The sequence below is a fragment of the Macrosteles quadrilineatus genome, unplaced genomic scaffold (genome assembly GCF_028750875.1).
Source record: "Macrosteles quadrilineatus isolate MER2022 unplaced genomic scaffold, UCM_ALF_1.0 Scaffold_9__3_contigs__length_116548681, whole genome shotgun sequence".
Taxonomy (NCBI): domain Eukaryota; kingdom Metazoa; phylum Arthropoda; class Insecta; order Hemiptera; family Cicadellidae; genus Macrosteles; species Macrosteles quadrilineatus.
Genome location: NW_026542602.1, coordinates 64,345,795 through 64,364,669, shown reverse-complemented (window position 1 = coordinate 64,364,669; position 18,875 = coordinate 64,345,795). Strand labels below are relative to the sequence as shown.

Here is an 18,875-nt window from a genome sequence, read left to right as displayed (position 1 = left end):
CTCTAATGAGCTTAATCCTTAATTTCCTCATAACTTTGGACGATTCAGATTCTTTTTTATCAACATTCAATGCGATTGATCGTATCATGCAAATGCAATACAATAATATGCAATAGATACAAAATACGAACAAAATGTGAATGGTGCGTAGATAAACGCAAATAGATTAATATAATTAGCGAATAGAAGAAAAGAGAGTCACTAGTAATTAGTAAAAGACTTGGAAGTGGTTTTCTCATCAGACTTCTCCTTCGACGAGGTAGTTTTTTTTTAACCCAGCTACTAGGCTTCATATTTCATGCCATCCGTGGACTAACCAATGTCATTGCTCTCAACACTCTGTATTACCATAGAAGGTATTACTCCCTACCCTTCCTCTTCCACGTAATATTTAGATTTCTTGTTGTCCGGCGTCAAGGCATACAGTACTGTTGTACTGTGAAGACACAGTGGCCGTCCTGCAAAATGATATACACATGCAATATCTTCACTACTTGAAGCACTGTGATGCCGACATTGTTTTCCTCAGCAAAATACTCAATGGTCAAATTGATTGTCCTGCTTTAGTTTTCCAAGTGGACCTCCGTGTGCCTTCTAGAACCCGATCACGTGATCTGTTCGGCAGGTTACTCTTTATAGTAGCCACTGTGATTATCATGCTTTTCTGGCAAGATATCTTGACCTTGGCCTTGGAAACACACTGGGGGCAGTATCCACATTTTCGGAGATACACAGTACCACAAAGTCATTTCGTAGTATGGCTACGGTCCGTCTGAGTTACTCTCGTTACCTCTGCATCAACCGCATATCAAACCAAAAGATTGTTATTTTCTATGTAGCCTCATTAGTTTATTAAATACAGTATTGTATTACACTATATATTATATCAATCAATGTACATGTTCTTTGATTTCAACAGTAAGATAATGAACGTATCAAAACGAAAACAGGCTCCAATTAATTTTACAACAGGATGAAAAGTCAAAATGTAGTATCATTGACTATATAACACTACTCATGTGTAGTGTTATATGGTGTTATATAGTCAATGGTATGTTTAATGTTTAATCTGTTTAATCTATGATGGTAGTATCCATCCAAAGTCAATGGCATATTCGAAACTAAACAAATTCCCCACGTGTAGCGCCACTGCAGCTAACTGTGCAAGCTCTTGTACAGTGCTGCCGAGACACAGTTGCGGATATTTTCTTAACTACATCAAACAGGTGTGTTTTCGCGTCCGTTGACTTGAGGGCAAGTTTCCTATTGGCCAGTTTGTTCAAAAAATTTGACAAGGTGAGGACGGTGAGGTTCAGTCTGTGGAGTCTCCTGGCAACTAACTAAACAAACAATGTTGCGAAGTTGTGACAGCTGCTAGATTAGATTGTGTATGTTTTGTGTGAAATGTTTTAACCATAACTTATGTGTAATAATTGTGATGTGATGAATTATTTTATGTTTCAAACAGTGCAAAATCTAGTACGTTTTAAAGGAACATTCACATGGGTATTGCATTATTAAAGTCAATAGTAATACCTTGCAGGGAAATGATTTTAAATTAGTAATGGCGGCAATATGCTGCTAACCTATAATGTTATAGTGAAGTGAAGTATCTCGTTTTTTAACTTAAAATATATATTTTAACTAAATGCCAGGATAATGACCTACTTTTTAATAGTACTGCATTTTAAAAGTGTCAAGTTTTTTGTGTTTAATAAGTGAATAATCGTGGAAGGCTTCGCATAACATGAAAGTCACTGTGTGTTTTGGTTCTGTGCGTGTCGTGGTGCCCTGTGGTGATGGAGAAATATTAGTGAAGGATCTCATACGCCAGGCGATTACACGATATAAAAAGGCAACTGGAAAGGTAAGATATTCAAATAAATCCGTCGATACATTTAATAGCCTAAATTATTAGTTTCCTTAGGCCTAAGTTGATTGAAAAACACAACTTGTGAAGAAATTGGGACGAACCTACTTTGGTTAATTTGGGTGTCAGTTACTAAGTTAGCCTAAATAGACCTGTATCTAACTTCAGGATAACATATAATCCACACTAGGCCTAGCCTATTCAGTAGAGAGAGCCTTGTATGTTGGTCTATTTAGGTAGACCAATTTACAACCTAACTCACCCTAAACGCACTTCCTAAATCTAGGGCCAAGGTGGATTCAGGGTCGTAAATTACTTTATCTTATTTGGTAACTTCATGGTTTAAAAATAGAATCACTATTATTGACTGAACGATATTGACAAACACAGAGGATATGCGTCCGGTAACCAGACGTGGATTAGGCGTCCGGTAGTGACGTCACTGGGTTGTGGGGTCCCGGAACGCCATTACCACAACGATACAATATTCGGCCAGCGGATATCAGCCGAGCACTCTATCCACTACACCACGAACAACGCTGGCCGAACATCGTATCGTTGTGGTAATGGCGTTACGGGACCCCACAACCCGGTGACGTCACTGCCGGACGCGTATCCTCTATGTTTTATTTAATTAAACCATACAAAATTTAACTTAGGCGTAACCAAAAACAATTTATCTTAATTAAAAGTAACAAGTAAACTTAGGCAGGTACCGTACCTACCTACCAAAAAAAGAAACTCTCTAAAATCAGAGGCCTCCGTATAATACAAAAGTACCCAAATGACTTTTAATAAAAACTGAGGAAAAAAAAGGCAAAAGCTTTTCTGATGTTTTTGTTAAGGCTATCGTTTTTACATGTATCATGTGGTAACTTAATGATTCTAAGGCCTTAATTCAACAGACCTCTTGCAATATTAATATTGAACCGATATTTATTGTTACTCATGTCTAAAAGCCTAATTTTTAGCAAATTTCCCTATAGGCGTAGGTACGTCTCAGCTAACCATTACCGTAGGCCTTTTCCTAGTATACGAGACCTTTTTTTAGCCAATTTCCCTATTGGGAAGTAGCTATAAGGTACCGTAGGTGGCACGGTAAGACCTAGGCTCGGAACCGATTTACTTTCTAATTTTGATGTCCTCAGGGACTAAAAACGCTAGACCTAAAGCCCTGTACACACCGGAGCGATACTTTATCGCTAGAGTGGCGCGATACTATTCTTAGAATTTTATCTGCGATATTTGGGCGATAATATCGCAGCGAAAACAGGTGCTTCCACACCAGAGCGGGAAATGGACGCGCGGGAAAGCCAGTAGGTACACCTCAGAGGGTGCGGTGGTTGTGAGACTCTCTAGTTGCAAAAGTGTTGTGTTATACTTAGTGTTTGTATACTGTACTGTGTGTAAACTTAAAACTATGACATGGTCTGATGAAGAAGAAGCTTTTCTGTTAACTAGCCGTGCTATTATAGAAGATGAGAGAGCAAGGAAAATGTGGGTATACGACATAAATAAAGAACGGCTGCGATTTGGCGAGTACCATATATGCTCATGACCCAGTTAAGAAAAGATTAAACAAGATTCTACATATTCTGGAATTAATCAGGAATGTTTTGACGAGTTGCTGAGTTTGATTTCTGGCATTATCGAAAAGGAAAGTACCCACTACCGTGAAGCGAGTGCCGAAGAACGGCTAGCAATCACTTTAAGGTTTTTTTCCTCGCACGCTGGGATTGTTTTTCACATTACTTCAGGCTAGACCTAGGGGTTGCGGCATTACCAGTTAGATAAAATCCATTGGTGACTTGGCGGGGATCGAACCCGGGACCTCAGGGACTGAAGTCCCGTGCTCTAACCACTACGCCAGCTCGCTCCCAAATCACTTTAAGGTAAGACTGGTATGTAGATATATTTTTCAATGAGTTGACGGATCAATTAGCATTCCACCCACCTCCATTACCATTACCATTACCTACCATCTCTCTAGTTCGTCTAGTCTGACTAGCAAAACCTCTACAATATGCTGTGCTATAGCTAATACAATATTGTATGAACTATTAAATAGTAATTTGAATCATCATCAAACCAGTATTAAATACGTTATTCTGTCAGCAATCACCCAACATTGGATTGACAGCGGCACTGGAAAAACTATTGATAATTCAAATCAAATGTTTAAGTGTTAAAATAATTAATAAATTTAAGATGTCTGAATGTTTGGGAATTCTATTGTAAATTCTTCAGAAAAACGTAGTTTAATAACAAATAATGAAGACGAACCCTATTTTAAATTTCTAGTTGTTAAAACGTGATATAAATCATAGTGCATCGGGTATGTATAAACAACTTCAAGTAAATGTTCGGTGATACACGACATGTTGTTGTCGTTTTTACACGTACAGAAAAAAGTCAAAACTGAGTAGTTCATCGTTTGGCCACATTGGTATCGCCGTGATACAGCGCTGCAAACAGTGCATGCAGCGTTACCGTGATACTATCACTACGGTATCGCATTCGCCTCGGTATCGCATATCGCGGTTCGCTCTGGTGTGTGCGGCTCCATAAGGCTCCATGGTATTGCACGGACCACTGGTATCGCAAGAGAATTTCCAAGAAAAAGTATCGCGCCCGCTCCAGTATCGCACGGAGTATCGCTCTGGTGTGTGCAGGGCTTAACTGTACATCGTGCTTGTACAGCACACTCGTCTGTCGAACTGCTCTGTACTTCAATAAACTAGCAGTACCGTACAGGCTTTGGGCTTTCTCATAATTTATTAATGACCTTATTAATCCAGCACCAAAATCGTAGTTTGAGGATCCAGTTTGCTGTAAGTTATGCTTGATGTTCAGGGCCACTTGTGAGAGTCAGTATACATGTCGCAATGTTCAACATTCTTCTGCATTTTTAGCTTTGGAGACTGTGTTAAAACAACATTTTATGGGGGTCTTGTTGTCAAATTCGCCTAGTATGCTGTGGAGTTGTGGAAACTGCTTTAATATTATTAAAGTGAGTAGGCCTACCGCTTGAACATCGTTAAAGTTTAAAGTTTATTCGAGCAGTTTAAATTGACAAACCAGTTCTAATAATAATCAAAGCCCTGACCTTTTTTTTAATGGAAGCCGAGGTATATTTAAATTTTGTTTCAAGTTTTTAATATATACTTTAGGCTACAATTACAAAAATAAAAACCATACAATAACATTGAGTTATATATTAACAGAAAATCGACAGTCATAAATAGGCTAACACTGTTTCCTACTACTTTACAGTACTACGTAACAAGAGGTGACACCACACTGGGTGAAACTTCAACACAACTAAACGACGAACGGTTGTACTGGCTATCCCTAACTTGGACTTTGAACATTGTAAAGAAGTTCTAATTCCAAATGACTGTGTAGATATTTGCACTGTCCCCTTTGCCACCCTCCTGCTGGTAATTAGGGTAGGGAAAGGGATATTCGGACTTACTACTGTAATCTGTAAGACATCAACAATTCCAAATTGCCGCAGGTCACCCGAGTAACTAGGGGTTGCATTTAGACGGGTGAGTGCTAGGTCCTTCCTGGAATTAGGGACCCCTAGAGAGCTGTGCACAAGCACTGCACTGTATGAGCACACCCTGGTAAAGCACGACACCTCATCGAACCACATTCTCCCTTCAACTCCCACACCCAGCTCTAGACGAGATCCATCGGTGATTAGTGTTAAATAAAATTTTGAATGTCAACTCATAATGATAACCTTGGAAGCTATGTTCTTGTTTTTATTGTCCAGCACGGAAATAGAAATTGGTTCAGGTCTTCCGATGATAATGTAGATTTAACAGAAATATAACGGCATACAATAAACCAGAGTAGTCCAAAAGACGAGGTCCTAGAAGTCTACCAGCGGTGAGCCAAAAACTCCTCCACCGAATGAAATGCTTGTGAAGTTAACATGCGCTTTAGTTTAGTTTTAATTTTTCATACATCTTGTTCTGCTCTGAACCAGTTGGGCAAACTTGATGAGAGGAATGCCAGCTGAGCTCAGAAGGTTTTAAGCCTTCAAATACTGCCATTCTAAGCTGGGCTGGCCCAGGCAGAAGTTCTCTCTTCCTCTCGTATTGTGTCGGTGTATGTCTAAACCCTATGTTAAGCTACTTTTCAAATGACAACGAACCACTGTCTCAAAAACTTAGGCACTGGGCAGACTAAACCCAGGCCCAAGGATGCAAATGCCACCCTGCAGGATTTTCTTCTTTTTAGATTAGCAATTCTTCTTACTGCCCTTATTTGGAGTTTGAAAAGCCTGGAAAAAAGGTAATCCATACCCCAACACAATCCCGTAAGTGAGGTGAGGATAAATAAGGCCAAATAGGCCATGAGAAGGGTTTTGCAACAACAGTATTTTGCGAGTCTCTTTAAGGCAAATGTGCCCTTGAGACCTTTGAGCATACACTGTCAACATGATTGTTCCAAGTCAATCCATCGTCAAGGAGTATTCTGAGGAACTTAGTGCAGCTCATGTGCCAATAGTTTTTCGATCATGACCGTAGGAGAAACGTCAGAGCTTCTTGAGCCGAGACGGAAATTGATAAAGTGGGATTTTGTTGGATTTGTTTTCAAATTCATTTCCTCAAAATTTTTAATGCACAAATTTAAATCAACAAATGTTTTAATTTCCAAAGTAGAATTTGAATTTCCACGAAAGAAAAGATTTTTGTTGTTGGCGTACTGAACCATCTGTCCATGGTGTAGAGAGATGTTCCGATGTTATTGACATAAATAAGGAACAGGCCAGAACTGAGTATAGATCCCTGAGGGACGGCATAGCTAAATTTGATGGGTTTTGAAATTTGAACGGATTGACTCCTGTCACTATGGAGGGTTCTAGCCTCAAAAGAGGCACGATGCGAACACCACAGAACTCAATTTTCAGTAACAAAGTTTGGTGATCCACACAATCAAACGTCTTTGACAGGTCAAGGAACACACCCTGTAGTGTTTTTACTCTCAAAGTAGACGCTGGCCGCGGCGTCCGAAGTGGCAACACTGTCAGTAGTGCTGTTTAACAATAACACGCGATTAAGTGAGAGGGCGCCACCTGTCTGTTATGTTAGCTTATGGGACGTCTGGCGCTAAACAGCACTACTTGCGACGTTGCTAATTCTACCAGGCCGCGGCGTGGAGTTAAAAGTTGATCGTGAGTCAATGCTATCAAGTTGAAGTGATGTAGAACATTTGACATTACGTCGGCTCTGTAGTGAGTGTGTGTGTGTCAGGTCACAGAAAACGTACTACTATAACCCAGAATGCCAACCGCATGGTAAAAAGCATTAAGCGGTTTGAGAGAGCTTTGCCTGTCAATCGGTAGGCAATTGCAAATGTCAATACAATGCTATTGCATGGCAACGCTGGTGGCGCTGCCTACCGATTGACAGGCAAAGCTCTCTCAAACCGCTTAATGCTTTTTACCATGCGGTTGGCATTCTGGGTTATAGTAGTACGTTTTCTGTGGTCAGGTGGACACGACAGATGCCGCCGTGCTGCTCCAGTGACGCTGACGCCGCCACACGTTCTCACGCTACACATAACACACACACTCCCACGATGATACCGATAATGATAAGCGTTTCGCGTTTCCCCACCTTTAATTAACTCTTTGTCTACCAACTGCGCTACAAGCTTAGCTCGAACCTTCCAAGCAGGCAAGGTTGTAGATCAGAACTCCTCAAGCATGAAAGGATTCATAACGTGCGACCGTGTAGACAAACTCGAGCAGTTTCCTATTTTACAACTGATTTTAAATCCTCTAAAACCAAGAAACGAACCAAATAAAAAGATAAAGATATCGCAAGGTAAACTGGTTAACTTTTTTGGCAATGGACCTTTTCCTAGTCCACGAGACAGTTTTATAACTTGCGTGCATGCTTACCACGGATATTAGAATAATATGGATCATGGATCATATGCATGGATAATATACATAGATCATAAACATACACAAATGTCTTCACGGGCCCAAAAACCCAAGATGTTACTGTAGTATATTTAGGCCTAAAATATAATTTAACCGTCGACATATTATAACCCCGTTCCAGAAATGACTATTAGCCACGGTCAAGGGCCAGGGACGTAATTTGTAAATGTTGTTGATCCACATACCATTATTTGTTTTGATTGAATCTGAATTCTGCAAGAAGATATATCTATTGTAAAATCGTTCATGTTTCATGTCCGATTTCGTTTTATGTGGGGTCTCTCATTAGCCATTGTGGGGTCATTAGGAGCCAAGCCTATAGGTTAAACCTACTCCAAATTAGGTGATCCTTTTTTATCAACTGAAGACAAATTCAAGGTAGGCTTAAACAAATTTATTCTCCAATTGTATGAGAAACTTTGTCGTGTGCTTAAGGTTCACTCAAGTTATAAAATACTACAGGGCGAACATTAATTCATTAACAGACCGTTAGTTAATGTTATAACGATTAAAAATTTGTTCAAGCCTACCTTGAATTTGTCTTCAGTTGATAAAAAAGGATCACCTAATTTGGAGTAGGTTTAACCTATAGGCTTGGCTCCTGATGAAATACTGTCTTGCTATTTTGTAGTCAAATTGCGTATTTTGTACCGAATCCCACAGTGTCATGGTTTTAGTGCCATAGCTCCGAACGTTTTTCACCCGCCACATTGGTTGTATCGCCAAGTAGACGAGCTCGCCTAGCAATGTTTTACGGGAGAAAAGAGAAAACGAGGTCTGTGGGATACGGAGCGGCTTTGTGAAGTGATGAACCATTGTGCGGCTTCCGGCGATGTACACTGTACATTGATAGCGGCGTGACATTGTCAAACTGACACAACATCGTCATTGTCAACCGAGCGACTTCTTTAGGTCTACGTGCCAAGCGATGGGCCTCAACTCATCGAGAAGGCCGTGGACCTCAAATATCCATCGGAGGATGTGGCGTGCCTCGAAAATCCACCGATGAAGGGGATGGAGCACAGATTATTGGAGACAACGGAGAGCCTCATATATCCATTGGAGGAGACGGTAGGATTAGGATTCAATACTCTTGATAAGGAGGTAGTACTCGACTCTTCATAGGAGGCTAGGCTTCAACCGTCCACCGAAGAAGAATGCTTACGTGAAATAGCCTTTGAATAGCTTATTAATTGTAAGACTTTTAGGCTCCTTTAAAAACCTTGAGGCCTAGGCATTAGGAAAGATTATGTTAGTGACGGAGGGAAGTAGGATATTCTTTTGAGAAGAACTATATTTTGTACTATTTTTCCTGTCAGCCTCAATACCCAGCTGAAGAATTATTGTCCAGTACGTGATCTGTTATTGGTTTTCGGCCCATCCTAAAATGCGTGAATTTTCAGACCATTTCAGTCCTTCAACTGTAAAGGTGTCCTTCAACCCAAATTACCAGGCAATAAACTCACGTAAGATAAGCTGTATTAAGATAAGACAGTCTGTTTGGATTATGGAGGATTAATATCAGAGAAGAGAAACTGTAATGATTCCAGTAAAGCTTTCAACGCGAAGTTACATGTGTTGCGATTCTATAATCGTTTTCTGGTTGTTGATCGCTTTTCCATCAAGGAATGCTAAGCTCACAGTCTGTTTAGATTATGGAGGATTAACATCAGAGAAGAAAACAGTATATTGTAGTCCAGTGAAGTGTCCGGCGCAAAGCTGTATCTGTTGTGATTTTATAAGCGTTTTCCTGTTGATCGCCTTCCATCACGGAATGTAGTGAGAATGCAGTTTACTCACATGTTTGTACATCGTAACAAAAATTACTACTAAGTTATGTTACGTAGTAAAGTAATGGTGTATGTATTGCAATACACATATAATACAAAGACTTAGCCCCAGGTAGCGTTCTGCAGCCACCGTCTACAGTTCGTCGCCTTATAAGGCAAATGCAATCTGTGGAACTGCTTGTTGGTCGTAATACAACCTCAACCTGAGCTGAGGTAAATGGCAGTGCAGTTAGCAGCAGCGACCACCCTTGTGGGTGATTGGTTCTCTATAAACTCGATGAAGAAATATTTTGAAGCAACCGTGCACATTGTTTGCGTACACAGCGTCGGATCAGGTTTCTTTTTATTCTTGGACTTAACTTTCTATGGATTTAAATATCCCTTTTCACGATTGGATTGGTATCATTCTGATTACCGAGTGAACATCCAGAAAGATGCCTACTTGTTATATCTCTCCTTTATATGCTCCATATCCTTTTATGAGTGGTTGATGGTGAATTTATATACATGGACATGCGTTTAACCGTTTAAATGGTTGTTAAAGTTGACTTGTAAAAGGATTTTCCTAGTCCCGATCGATGTCTACGTGGGTAGAACATGTTTAGTCACACATTTTCCTTGATTCACACAGTTTTTGTCTACAAATGTGTCAACTTTTTGCTGTTGATCACAATTGATAGTGACCAACAACAACATCGTACCCACAACAATAGGTTGATCTGTTGATTTGGCCATACCCTCAACTTAAAAGTTCGTTTATATGGCATTGTATACAAATAAATATGATTGATTGCATCCCCAATGGTCTTTTACAACCCTCCTATGATGTCTAATGAAAATAATGAAAATACCTTGAAGTTTTAACAGCTTTTTGCATGTTTTGATGATGTGTCAATTATGAACTTTGGTAACCTCCGATACGCGTTAATCGACGACGTGGTTTTAAAATACCACATAGCAGTTAATGCATTTTTACTTCCTCATACATGTGGAATGTCCAGTCTTAATCTTTCTGTGTCAGTTAAATGAATTAGTACAGCCCTTCTGTCTACCCATTTTGTAACAAGTTCCAACTCCTCCTGTCTCTTGTTATCGGTTGCTGAATCGTGTAGACTTTAAATGTACGGTGGACGGGCAGTCGGACTGTGAGGTATCCACGGAAGGCACCAAGGACGAGTCGAAACCTTGGCAGTCGACGTCGAGGTCCCTAGGCCTTTCACACGCAGGCTCGACCACAACCGCGGTTGTTAGCTTCCCGTCCCCGTCTGATCATCTTCACCTCTGGGAACCAACTGGCATGATGGATACCACCCGCCTAGGCATGACAATAGCCTAGTTTCACTACTCCAGGAGAGAAATTGGATAGCTCAAAGTGTGTTGAGGTGTCGTCATGTCTTGATCGAAAAATAGGTAGGGTTGTGTAAATACGTTATGTGGAATTCGAGAAAATCAAACCATGAATCGAATTGATTAGTATACGGACGCAGTTATGTTTATACGAATACTAGCTGGCCCGACAGACGTCGTCCTGTCCTAATGTGGTTTTATGTCAAATGCTCGTTCATTTTCAAGATGAGCTCGTTCGCATGGCTCAATCACGTCCTGGTTGAAGTTCTTTCGCTACGCTAACTCGCCTCCTGGTTGAAGTTCGTTCGCTACGCTCACTCACCTCCAGGTTGAAGTTACATTTGTTTATAAGGTGATCTTCCCCATTAAAACTGCCAGAATATGTGTCTATGCGTGTAAACTAGATGTTCTGAATTATTCCGTTTTAGTTGACAACTCGATTCCCGTACGTAGGACGAGCTCGTTTAATTTAATCAAGAAATGACAAACATGGCATGGTAAACAAAATAAAACATTCTTCCATAAGATTAACATGTAAACTGCAAAGGGCCACAGGACGATCCCCTCAAGGGTTTTTCAAACGGAACCAGGCTATTATGTTATTCTAGTACCTAAGGAATATCCCTGTAAATTTTCATGCCAATTGGTTTAGTAGTTTTCTAGTTATTAACGCTGTAACTAACACAACTTTCTTTTATATATTAAAGCCGGGTTTTCCTAGCCGCGGAGTCGGCGAGCGGATAGAGGAACGCGGAGAGCGGACTCCACTTGTCTTAGGTAATTTAATGTTACTGTTTTCCTAGAAGCGGAGCGGAATGCCATGTTAATTTCAGTTCCGCGCCCCGCGTTCCTCTCTCCGCTCTCCGCTTCCGCGCCTAGGAAAACCCAGCTTAAGATGGAGACCTCTAAAAGCTTCTGCCTGAAACGTAAGTACAGTTTTAACAAGGTAGAGTAGGACTACTAGCCTTTGGTCAAGGTCTGGGGGACGGACAATCCTAGCAATAGACCCCTGGACAGTATGTTATGCGGTTTATTGTCATACAACCAATACATAGAGTGCTAGAAATAAAGTAAAAATAACGAGAAAGATATATAAGACTTAAGACTTTATAAGATATAAAGATATATAAAGAGTAGACTATGGTAGTTTTGAGGCTGAATTCGATCCTTAGATAACAAAATCATTCTACAAACCATTGCAGAATAAACTGTTTTGTCTTTAATGCAACTATTTAATACTGGGCACAATTAGGATTAGAGTAAAATTCATCGCATTTGACAGAAAATCTTTTGAGTATTTTTTCAGCGCCAAGAAGTTTTGCCTACCTAGGTAAACCTATAGATTGTACAACTTGTGTTCAGTCAGTGTCAGTGTGTACCGTAGCGAGTAAACTGTAGGAGTGTAGGTTCCGGCCGGGTAGGTGACAGTTGATACAGTATATGACAAGGGACAGTTTGCTGGGCGAGATTAGCATAACGGCTACCGTCAAGGTTATATTGTACCCACGTGCCACACGTTGTCCCAGCCTCCTCAAGGTTTGCGAATCGTTACGGCAGTGTTGAGGTGTCTTAGTTTAGATTTGTCAGATAATTAACTGTAATTAATAGTGTAGATCATGAGCGTTTTCCATGTTGCCAAAGTGTCTTCATCTGAACTTTAAACTATCTCAACAGTGTTCAGTCGACCTATTATACAGATGAATCTATAGTAAAAGTTATTAATCCATAGTGCTGTTTTGCATATTACCATCATTGATTGCAAGTACAATCGGTTATAAACTACTTCTGCTTTCTATACGGAAGTGGGTCCTAAAGCCAATTGTAGTGCGAAAGTAATTTATGTATGAACTCTCTAACTGTCTCGTAGAATGCGCTACCAGTACTTCCGCAGCTCTATTTTTGATTGAGTAATAATTTGTAGATGAACCCGTAACATAACTGTGTGGTTTACACCTCAGTGTGGAGGGTAGAGGCGCGGCCTGTGGAGGCTCAGACACCCACACATGACGTCACACAAGGCCAGTCGGGGGCATTGTCTGAATCTGCATACACACTCTGAATACTGATCACTGATCAGCAACACACAGGACTCCGGCGACTCAGCTGCAATGTGCAGGGTTGGAACTTTCAGTCCGCACCACAGTTGTGTGGAGGCTCAGACACCCACACATGACGTCACACAAGTCCAGTCGGGGGCATTGTCTGAATCTGCATACACACTGAATACTGATCACTGATCAGCAACACACAGGACTCCGGCGACTCAGCTGCAATGTGCAGGGTTGGAACTTTCAGTCCGCACCACAGTTGTGTGGAGGCTCAGACACCCACACATGACGTCACACAAGTCCAGTCGGGGGCATTGTCTGCATCTGCATACACACTCTGAATACTGATCACTGATCAGCAACACACAGACTTCTGCGTCTCAGCTGCAGTGTGCAGGGATGGGACTGTCAGTCCGCACCACAGTTGTGTGGAGGCTCAGACACCCACACATGATGTCACACAAGGCCAGTCGGGGGCATTGTCTGCATCTGCATACACACTCTGAATACTGATCACTGATCAGCAACACACAGACTTCTGCGTCTCAGCTGCAGTGTGCAGGGATGGGACTGTCAGTCCGCACCACAGTTGTGTGGAGGCTCAGACACCCACACATGATGTCACACAAGTCCAGTCGGGGGCATTGTCTGAATCTGCATACACACTGAATACTGATCACTGATCAGCAACACACAGGACTCCGGCGACTCAGCTGCAATGTGCAGGGTTGGAACTTTCAGTCCGCACCACAGTTGTGTGGAGGCTCAGACACCCACACATGATGTCACACAAGGCCAGTCGGGGGCATTGTCTGCATCTGCATACACACTCTGAATACTGATCACTGATCAGCAACACACAGACTTCTGCGTCTCAGCTGCAGTGTGCAGGGATGGGACTGTCAGTCCGCACCACAGCTGTGTGGAGGTTAGGGGCGCCAAGTTTAACTAAATTAAAGCCAAGTGTAACTTTTAACTACTGTACGTAACTTACATCATATATCGCTAAATTGAGCAGTGGTGTTTGAAATGGACTAAAAACGTTGCTCAGTTACTTACTTTCCGTGTCCGGAAATCAGACTTCGCTTTTCCAAAAATTAGCTAACGTAGCTAAAGAGCAATGTGCAAGACTGGTCTAGGCGTGGACAGATCAGCAGATGGCCAGGATCCTGAACAGCACCAGACGCACACAAGATGTTTTCTTCATCTGGTAAGAGAACCCATTTCTGCATGTTTGTCTTGCATTTTGGTACCTCGACCCTGATTCGATTTAGGGTCTTCCAAACCTGTAATGCAGGCCTCCACCAGGAGCCAGTTCCTCTCTGGCTGGTATGGGAGGGTTAGTCAACGTGGCCGGCCACCTTGCTACCCGATTGCTTGAGATTGATCCATCCAGGACTCGTGTCCGTGATAAAAAGCTCTTTCCGGACCGAAGCCGTCGCTCTGCAGGTTGGTGGCTGTGTAATGAGTGACGAGGGTCTGTCTCTTGCTCCACCACCAGGGAATTGATACATAGATTGTCAATTTGACACCTGAAACCGAAAAGAATTTCTCGGGAAGAAACCGAAAAGAGTTTCTCAGTTAGTGCTCGGATATTAGCAAGGGTGGGTTAATATTGTTGAGTTCGTGTCTGCCAACATCGTAGATGAAGATGAAATTAGCATGTGCGATGGAACTTTCAGTTTGCTAGGGAAAGTCTTGAATGAATACTTAAAAGCTAAAAAAGTACAAATTGTAACTACGTAAATTACCTTACATATCGTTAAATTGAGCATTGATGTTTTCACAGGACCGAAACCTTTCTCAGTTTGTGCTTGGAGATTAGCAAGCCCCCATCTTTGCTTAATATTTTATGTATAAACCTAGAACGTAGAGAGGTTCCTCGGTTAACAGTTAAGGCGTTGAGTTTGTTTTATGTCACGCTAATAGCTTCAGCGTACGGAGAAGTGGCATTTCATTTCATTTCCGTATTTAGCTGATCTTTTTGTCTTTGGGGCGCAGCTGCTAGTGGTTAGGAACTTCCCGGAGGCCCTAGTTTACATGCCAGCATCCAAGGTAACAAAAAATTACAACTTTTTATTTTGATTTATTGGGTTTCAAGTTTCCACCATAGACAGTTATGTGGTACTCAATATCGAGTCGTTTGATTGAATATCTGCGAGAGGAAACGTTAGTTGATTGTCTGAAGTTGGTACAAGCCTGTGAATAACACCAAACTGCTGGAATAATTTATTAGTAAGACGTTATCACGCTCAAAGTTTGTTGTGCGTTGGTGTAAAGCAATTTGCCCAACCAATCAAGCTCGTAAGCCAATTTTAGTTTTTAACATTTTCATGACGATCGTTTAGAGAAACTCATTTGACATTCCCATTTCATCCAAGGTGAAGTTTCATTAGAATATTTCGATAACCCAGGTGTAATGTTTAGTTTAATGCTCCAATACTCGTGTATTTCATCCGTGGTGTCAATCTTCTGCTGTGTACTCTGATGTCAACATGTCGGATGCTATCTAGAGTATTTTCCTAGGACAGCTGCACAATCAAGGAAACATCCTGTATGCTTGCAAAGTCTCCTTGCTGATGCCAAGTCTGGCAAAAGTCAACGAGACTAGTGCTGCTTTTGACCTCGTTACAACCATATATCTGGAGTATAGTCGGTGTTACAATCATCATTCAAGGTAATTGCCTTATTCTCAAGAGGATTGCAGTTTGGAAGCGAACGTTTTGTCAAGTTGATTCTCTTTCGGTTTCTGGTGTAACTGTGACAATATTCTGTATATACATTTTTCTGATGTCGGAGCTCAACTATTTGATAATAAACTTGTACTAAATGTTGTCAAATGTAACTATTTGTAAGTTTGTCACACATTTTATTCTTCTCGCAGTTGTAAAATGTTTCGTCTCGTGTTAAATTTGTGCAATATTAACGCAAAATGTGTAGCCTACTGGGAACATAATTTACTATAATGTGCGTGTTATTAAACATTTGTTATATACAATGTTATGATATACTGCACTATCTAGTTTAACTTACTATGTGTAGACACATGTTTTTTTTTTACCTTACCTTACCCTCTGGTGCTACAGCCACGGTGAGCCTTGGCCTCCATCACAAATTGTCTCCAATCTTCTCTATTTCTTGCTCTCTGTCTCAAATTCTCAGAATTCTCTAATTCTCTTGAACGTCCTGCAACCATCTTCTCATTAGACGACCTCTATTTCTTGTTTTGAACATTTGACAAACTAGTAATTTTAGAGGTATTCTTTCATTCCCCATTCTCAATACGTGACCGAATCACTCAAACTATATCCTCTCCATGGATTAGATCATCCAGCTCTTTATTATTCTTAGTCTATATTGCTCCCTTTTTTACCGCAGCAAAGATTTGTCTTAATATTCTTTCGAAAACTCTTACGGCATTAGCGTCGGAGCATAGCAGTGGCTATAAACATGTTTTTAGAATTATTGAAAGAAAATGGAGCCAAGAAAGAGGAGTTGCAATTGGAGTGGGGTAGGTAGGATAGGCGGACGTCCATATGGACGACTCAGGGGTTGTCAAACAATTTATTGATTACTATCTAAACCCACAAGATAGATACACACATTTTTGTCAGCCCCTCCCCCCCCCCCCCAAAGTGACCACAACTCTAGTGTATCCTATGTGTCCACTGTCCAGTATCAAGGCGCACCGCGCTGCAAGTGAAAGCTAGTTACATCACCATCACCAGTCGTATAATCGCCTCTAATCGAGCGACTGATACAACTCGCTCCAGTCGCTTGCCGTCGCTTCCTACCGCTCGCTTACAGGCCATAGTAGCGTGTGAACACCGCTGTATGATCCATTCACAAGAAAGACGAAGTATCTAGGTAGAATAGACGCTGAAACATGTCTTTTCATTTTTTACGGTGTCATTGAGTACGAGGAATGAACGAAGGACTCATAGTAGTGACTAAGATATAGTAGATAAATGTTCTTGGAAATTTGTTCATCTGTGCGGGAATTTCGTAAGACTATACAGTGGGGCATACAGTGCTTAAAATTCTTGGTTGTTATGTTTAGTGTGTTTTTTTATTCAAATTTTGATCGAACCTTATAATTTGTTGATAAATTGGTACTTGTGACTGAATATGAATGACATTCTGTTGTTATTTATGTGGGAGACACAGTTCTCACATTGATTTTATTTGTCTTAACTTTTTAGAACAATTTAGTATATTTACACTAGGGTATATTTATAACACTAGGGTGTTAAGTGACTTTTTTTGACAGTTTTTTTGTCTATTTTATGTTTTGTAAAGACACTTTTTGCCCTTGTGATGAACTGCATTTTTCGTCATACGTATTGCATTATCATTTAGCCTAAGCAAACTAACAAAACGAGAACACATTTCATGTAAAGATTTAACCCTTTAAAACGACTGTTTTCAGTTCTACTAATATTAATTAAGCAGCTGTTTTGTTAGTGATTCAATCATTTCGTCTTACATCACATAATTGTTACTGTACATTATACCATCGATTTTTCGAACCATTGACGAGAATGAAACAATAAAGCTAAACCCTAAATAGATCAAACGATAATTAATTTCGATCCATGCGATTGCTTACAATCAAAAACTACAACTGTTAACAACAGCTGACTTTTCTTTTACTCCCTAGGAACCGAAAAGGGCTTTCTACTACTTTAGACCCGCAACGCATGTATTAAAAATGGTTGTTTATGCTGCAGTATGACGAAAAACTTAATTACTAGAGGAAGGGTATTTATACAGTGATAGCTCTGTCTTAAATTTAAATAGTGGTTTTGAACTACGCCCGGCTGTCATTAATCATCGTGGTTCAATACGTGTGTTGGGCCAAATAAACAGCTGATCGTCCACAACAAAGCTACATTTAATGGTTCGCCACCACTTTTTGTGGTTCTGTAACACTCTGTGTTCATACCTTGGTGGTTCGTATGGTGCGTCGTTGTATCAATTCAGTTACTTTATTACAACGATAATTTTTTTAAACACTGTCATGACTTTTAATTTGTCCTCCATACTAGGTGAGGATTAATAACAGATGAAAGTGTAACTTGCAAGAAGAGTTTAAAGTGAATCCAGTGCAAACTTCCTAGAATGGTATATTTCATCACTAGATAGAAACGCTTTTTACTCCATAGAGAGTAAAAACACTAATACACCTGACAACGCTCGCATTAAAACGGCTCTTGTAGTATAACGAAGAAGTTAAAAATATTACACTTCATTGTCTACTTTGGTTTACACCGTTATGTTCCTCAAACATGGATGCTTATCACGCGGTTCGTAGTGCAGCCTCACTCTGTTGGTTGTGATAGTTTCTCCCACCTCAGATCATTAAGGACCGTTTACTCCCTCCGCGTTGACATTAGCCGCCAGATTTGAAGCTAATTTCATCTCAGCTGTAATCTCGCGCCATTACTGGTTGCGTTACCTCATTATAGCGAGGCCGGTCAAACAATGTTGCTGTGGTCAGTAATGTATTAATGTATTCACAAGCCCGATCATTGACTCGGTAGTGCAAGTAAACTTCTCATCCTTTGTAAAATGGCATGTTTTTGTGTTTGTTCCCTATGGTTACGTTTACGAGTGCGTAGATTTCAGTGAAATATGTTTTAGGGTGGAATTAAAATTTATCTTACGCCTCGGTGGTAATATTGTAAATGGCAAGACACTCCTACTCACTATTCTGTGGAAACAACTAAATCAATTATATTTAGTTATACAATTTCAAAGGTAGAAAATGACAAGAGACCCACAGTTAAGATAAAAAACACTTTACGTAGACCAGAGAGACATTTATGTTAGAACTGAATTCTGCCTATCAGTGA

The 18,875-nt window shown here is 40.6% G+C and overlaps 1 protein-coding gene across 2 annotated transcripts in view; it reads left to right on the top strand.

Annotated features, from left to right (window-relative positions):
• Positions 1 to 1,316: 1,316 nt before the first annotated feature.
• LOC129002611 (partitioning defective 3 homolog B) overlaps positions 1,317 to 18,875 on the top strand; it is a 105,530-nt gene continuing 87,971 nt past the window's right edge. For both annotated transcript variants that reach the window (XM_054430553.1, XM_054430548.1), the window contains exon 1: positions 1,317 to 1,867. In XM_054430553.1, the coding sequence (XP_054286528.1) occupies positions 1,748 to 1,867 (120 nt within the window). In that variant the 5' untranslated portion in view covers positions 1,317 to 1,747. The remainder of the gene's footprint in view (positions 1,868 to 18,875) is intronic.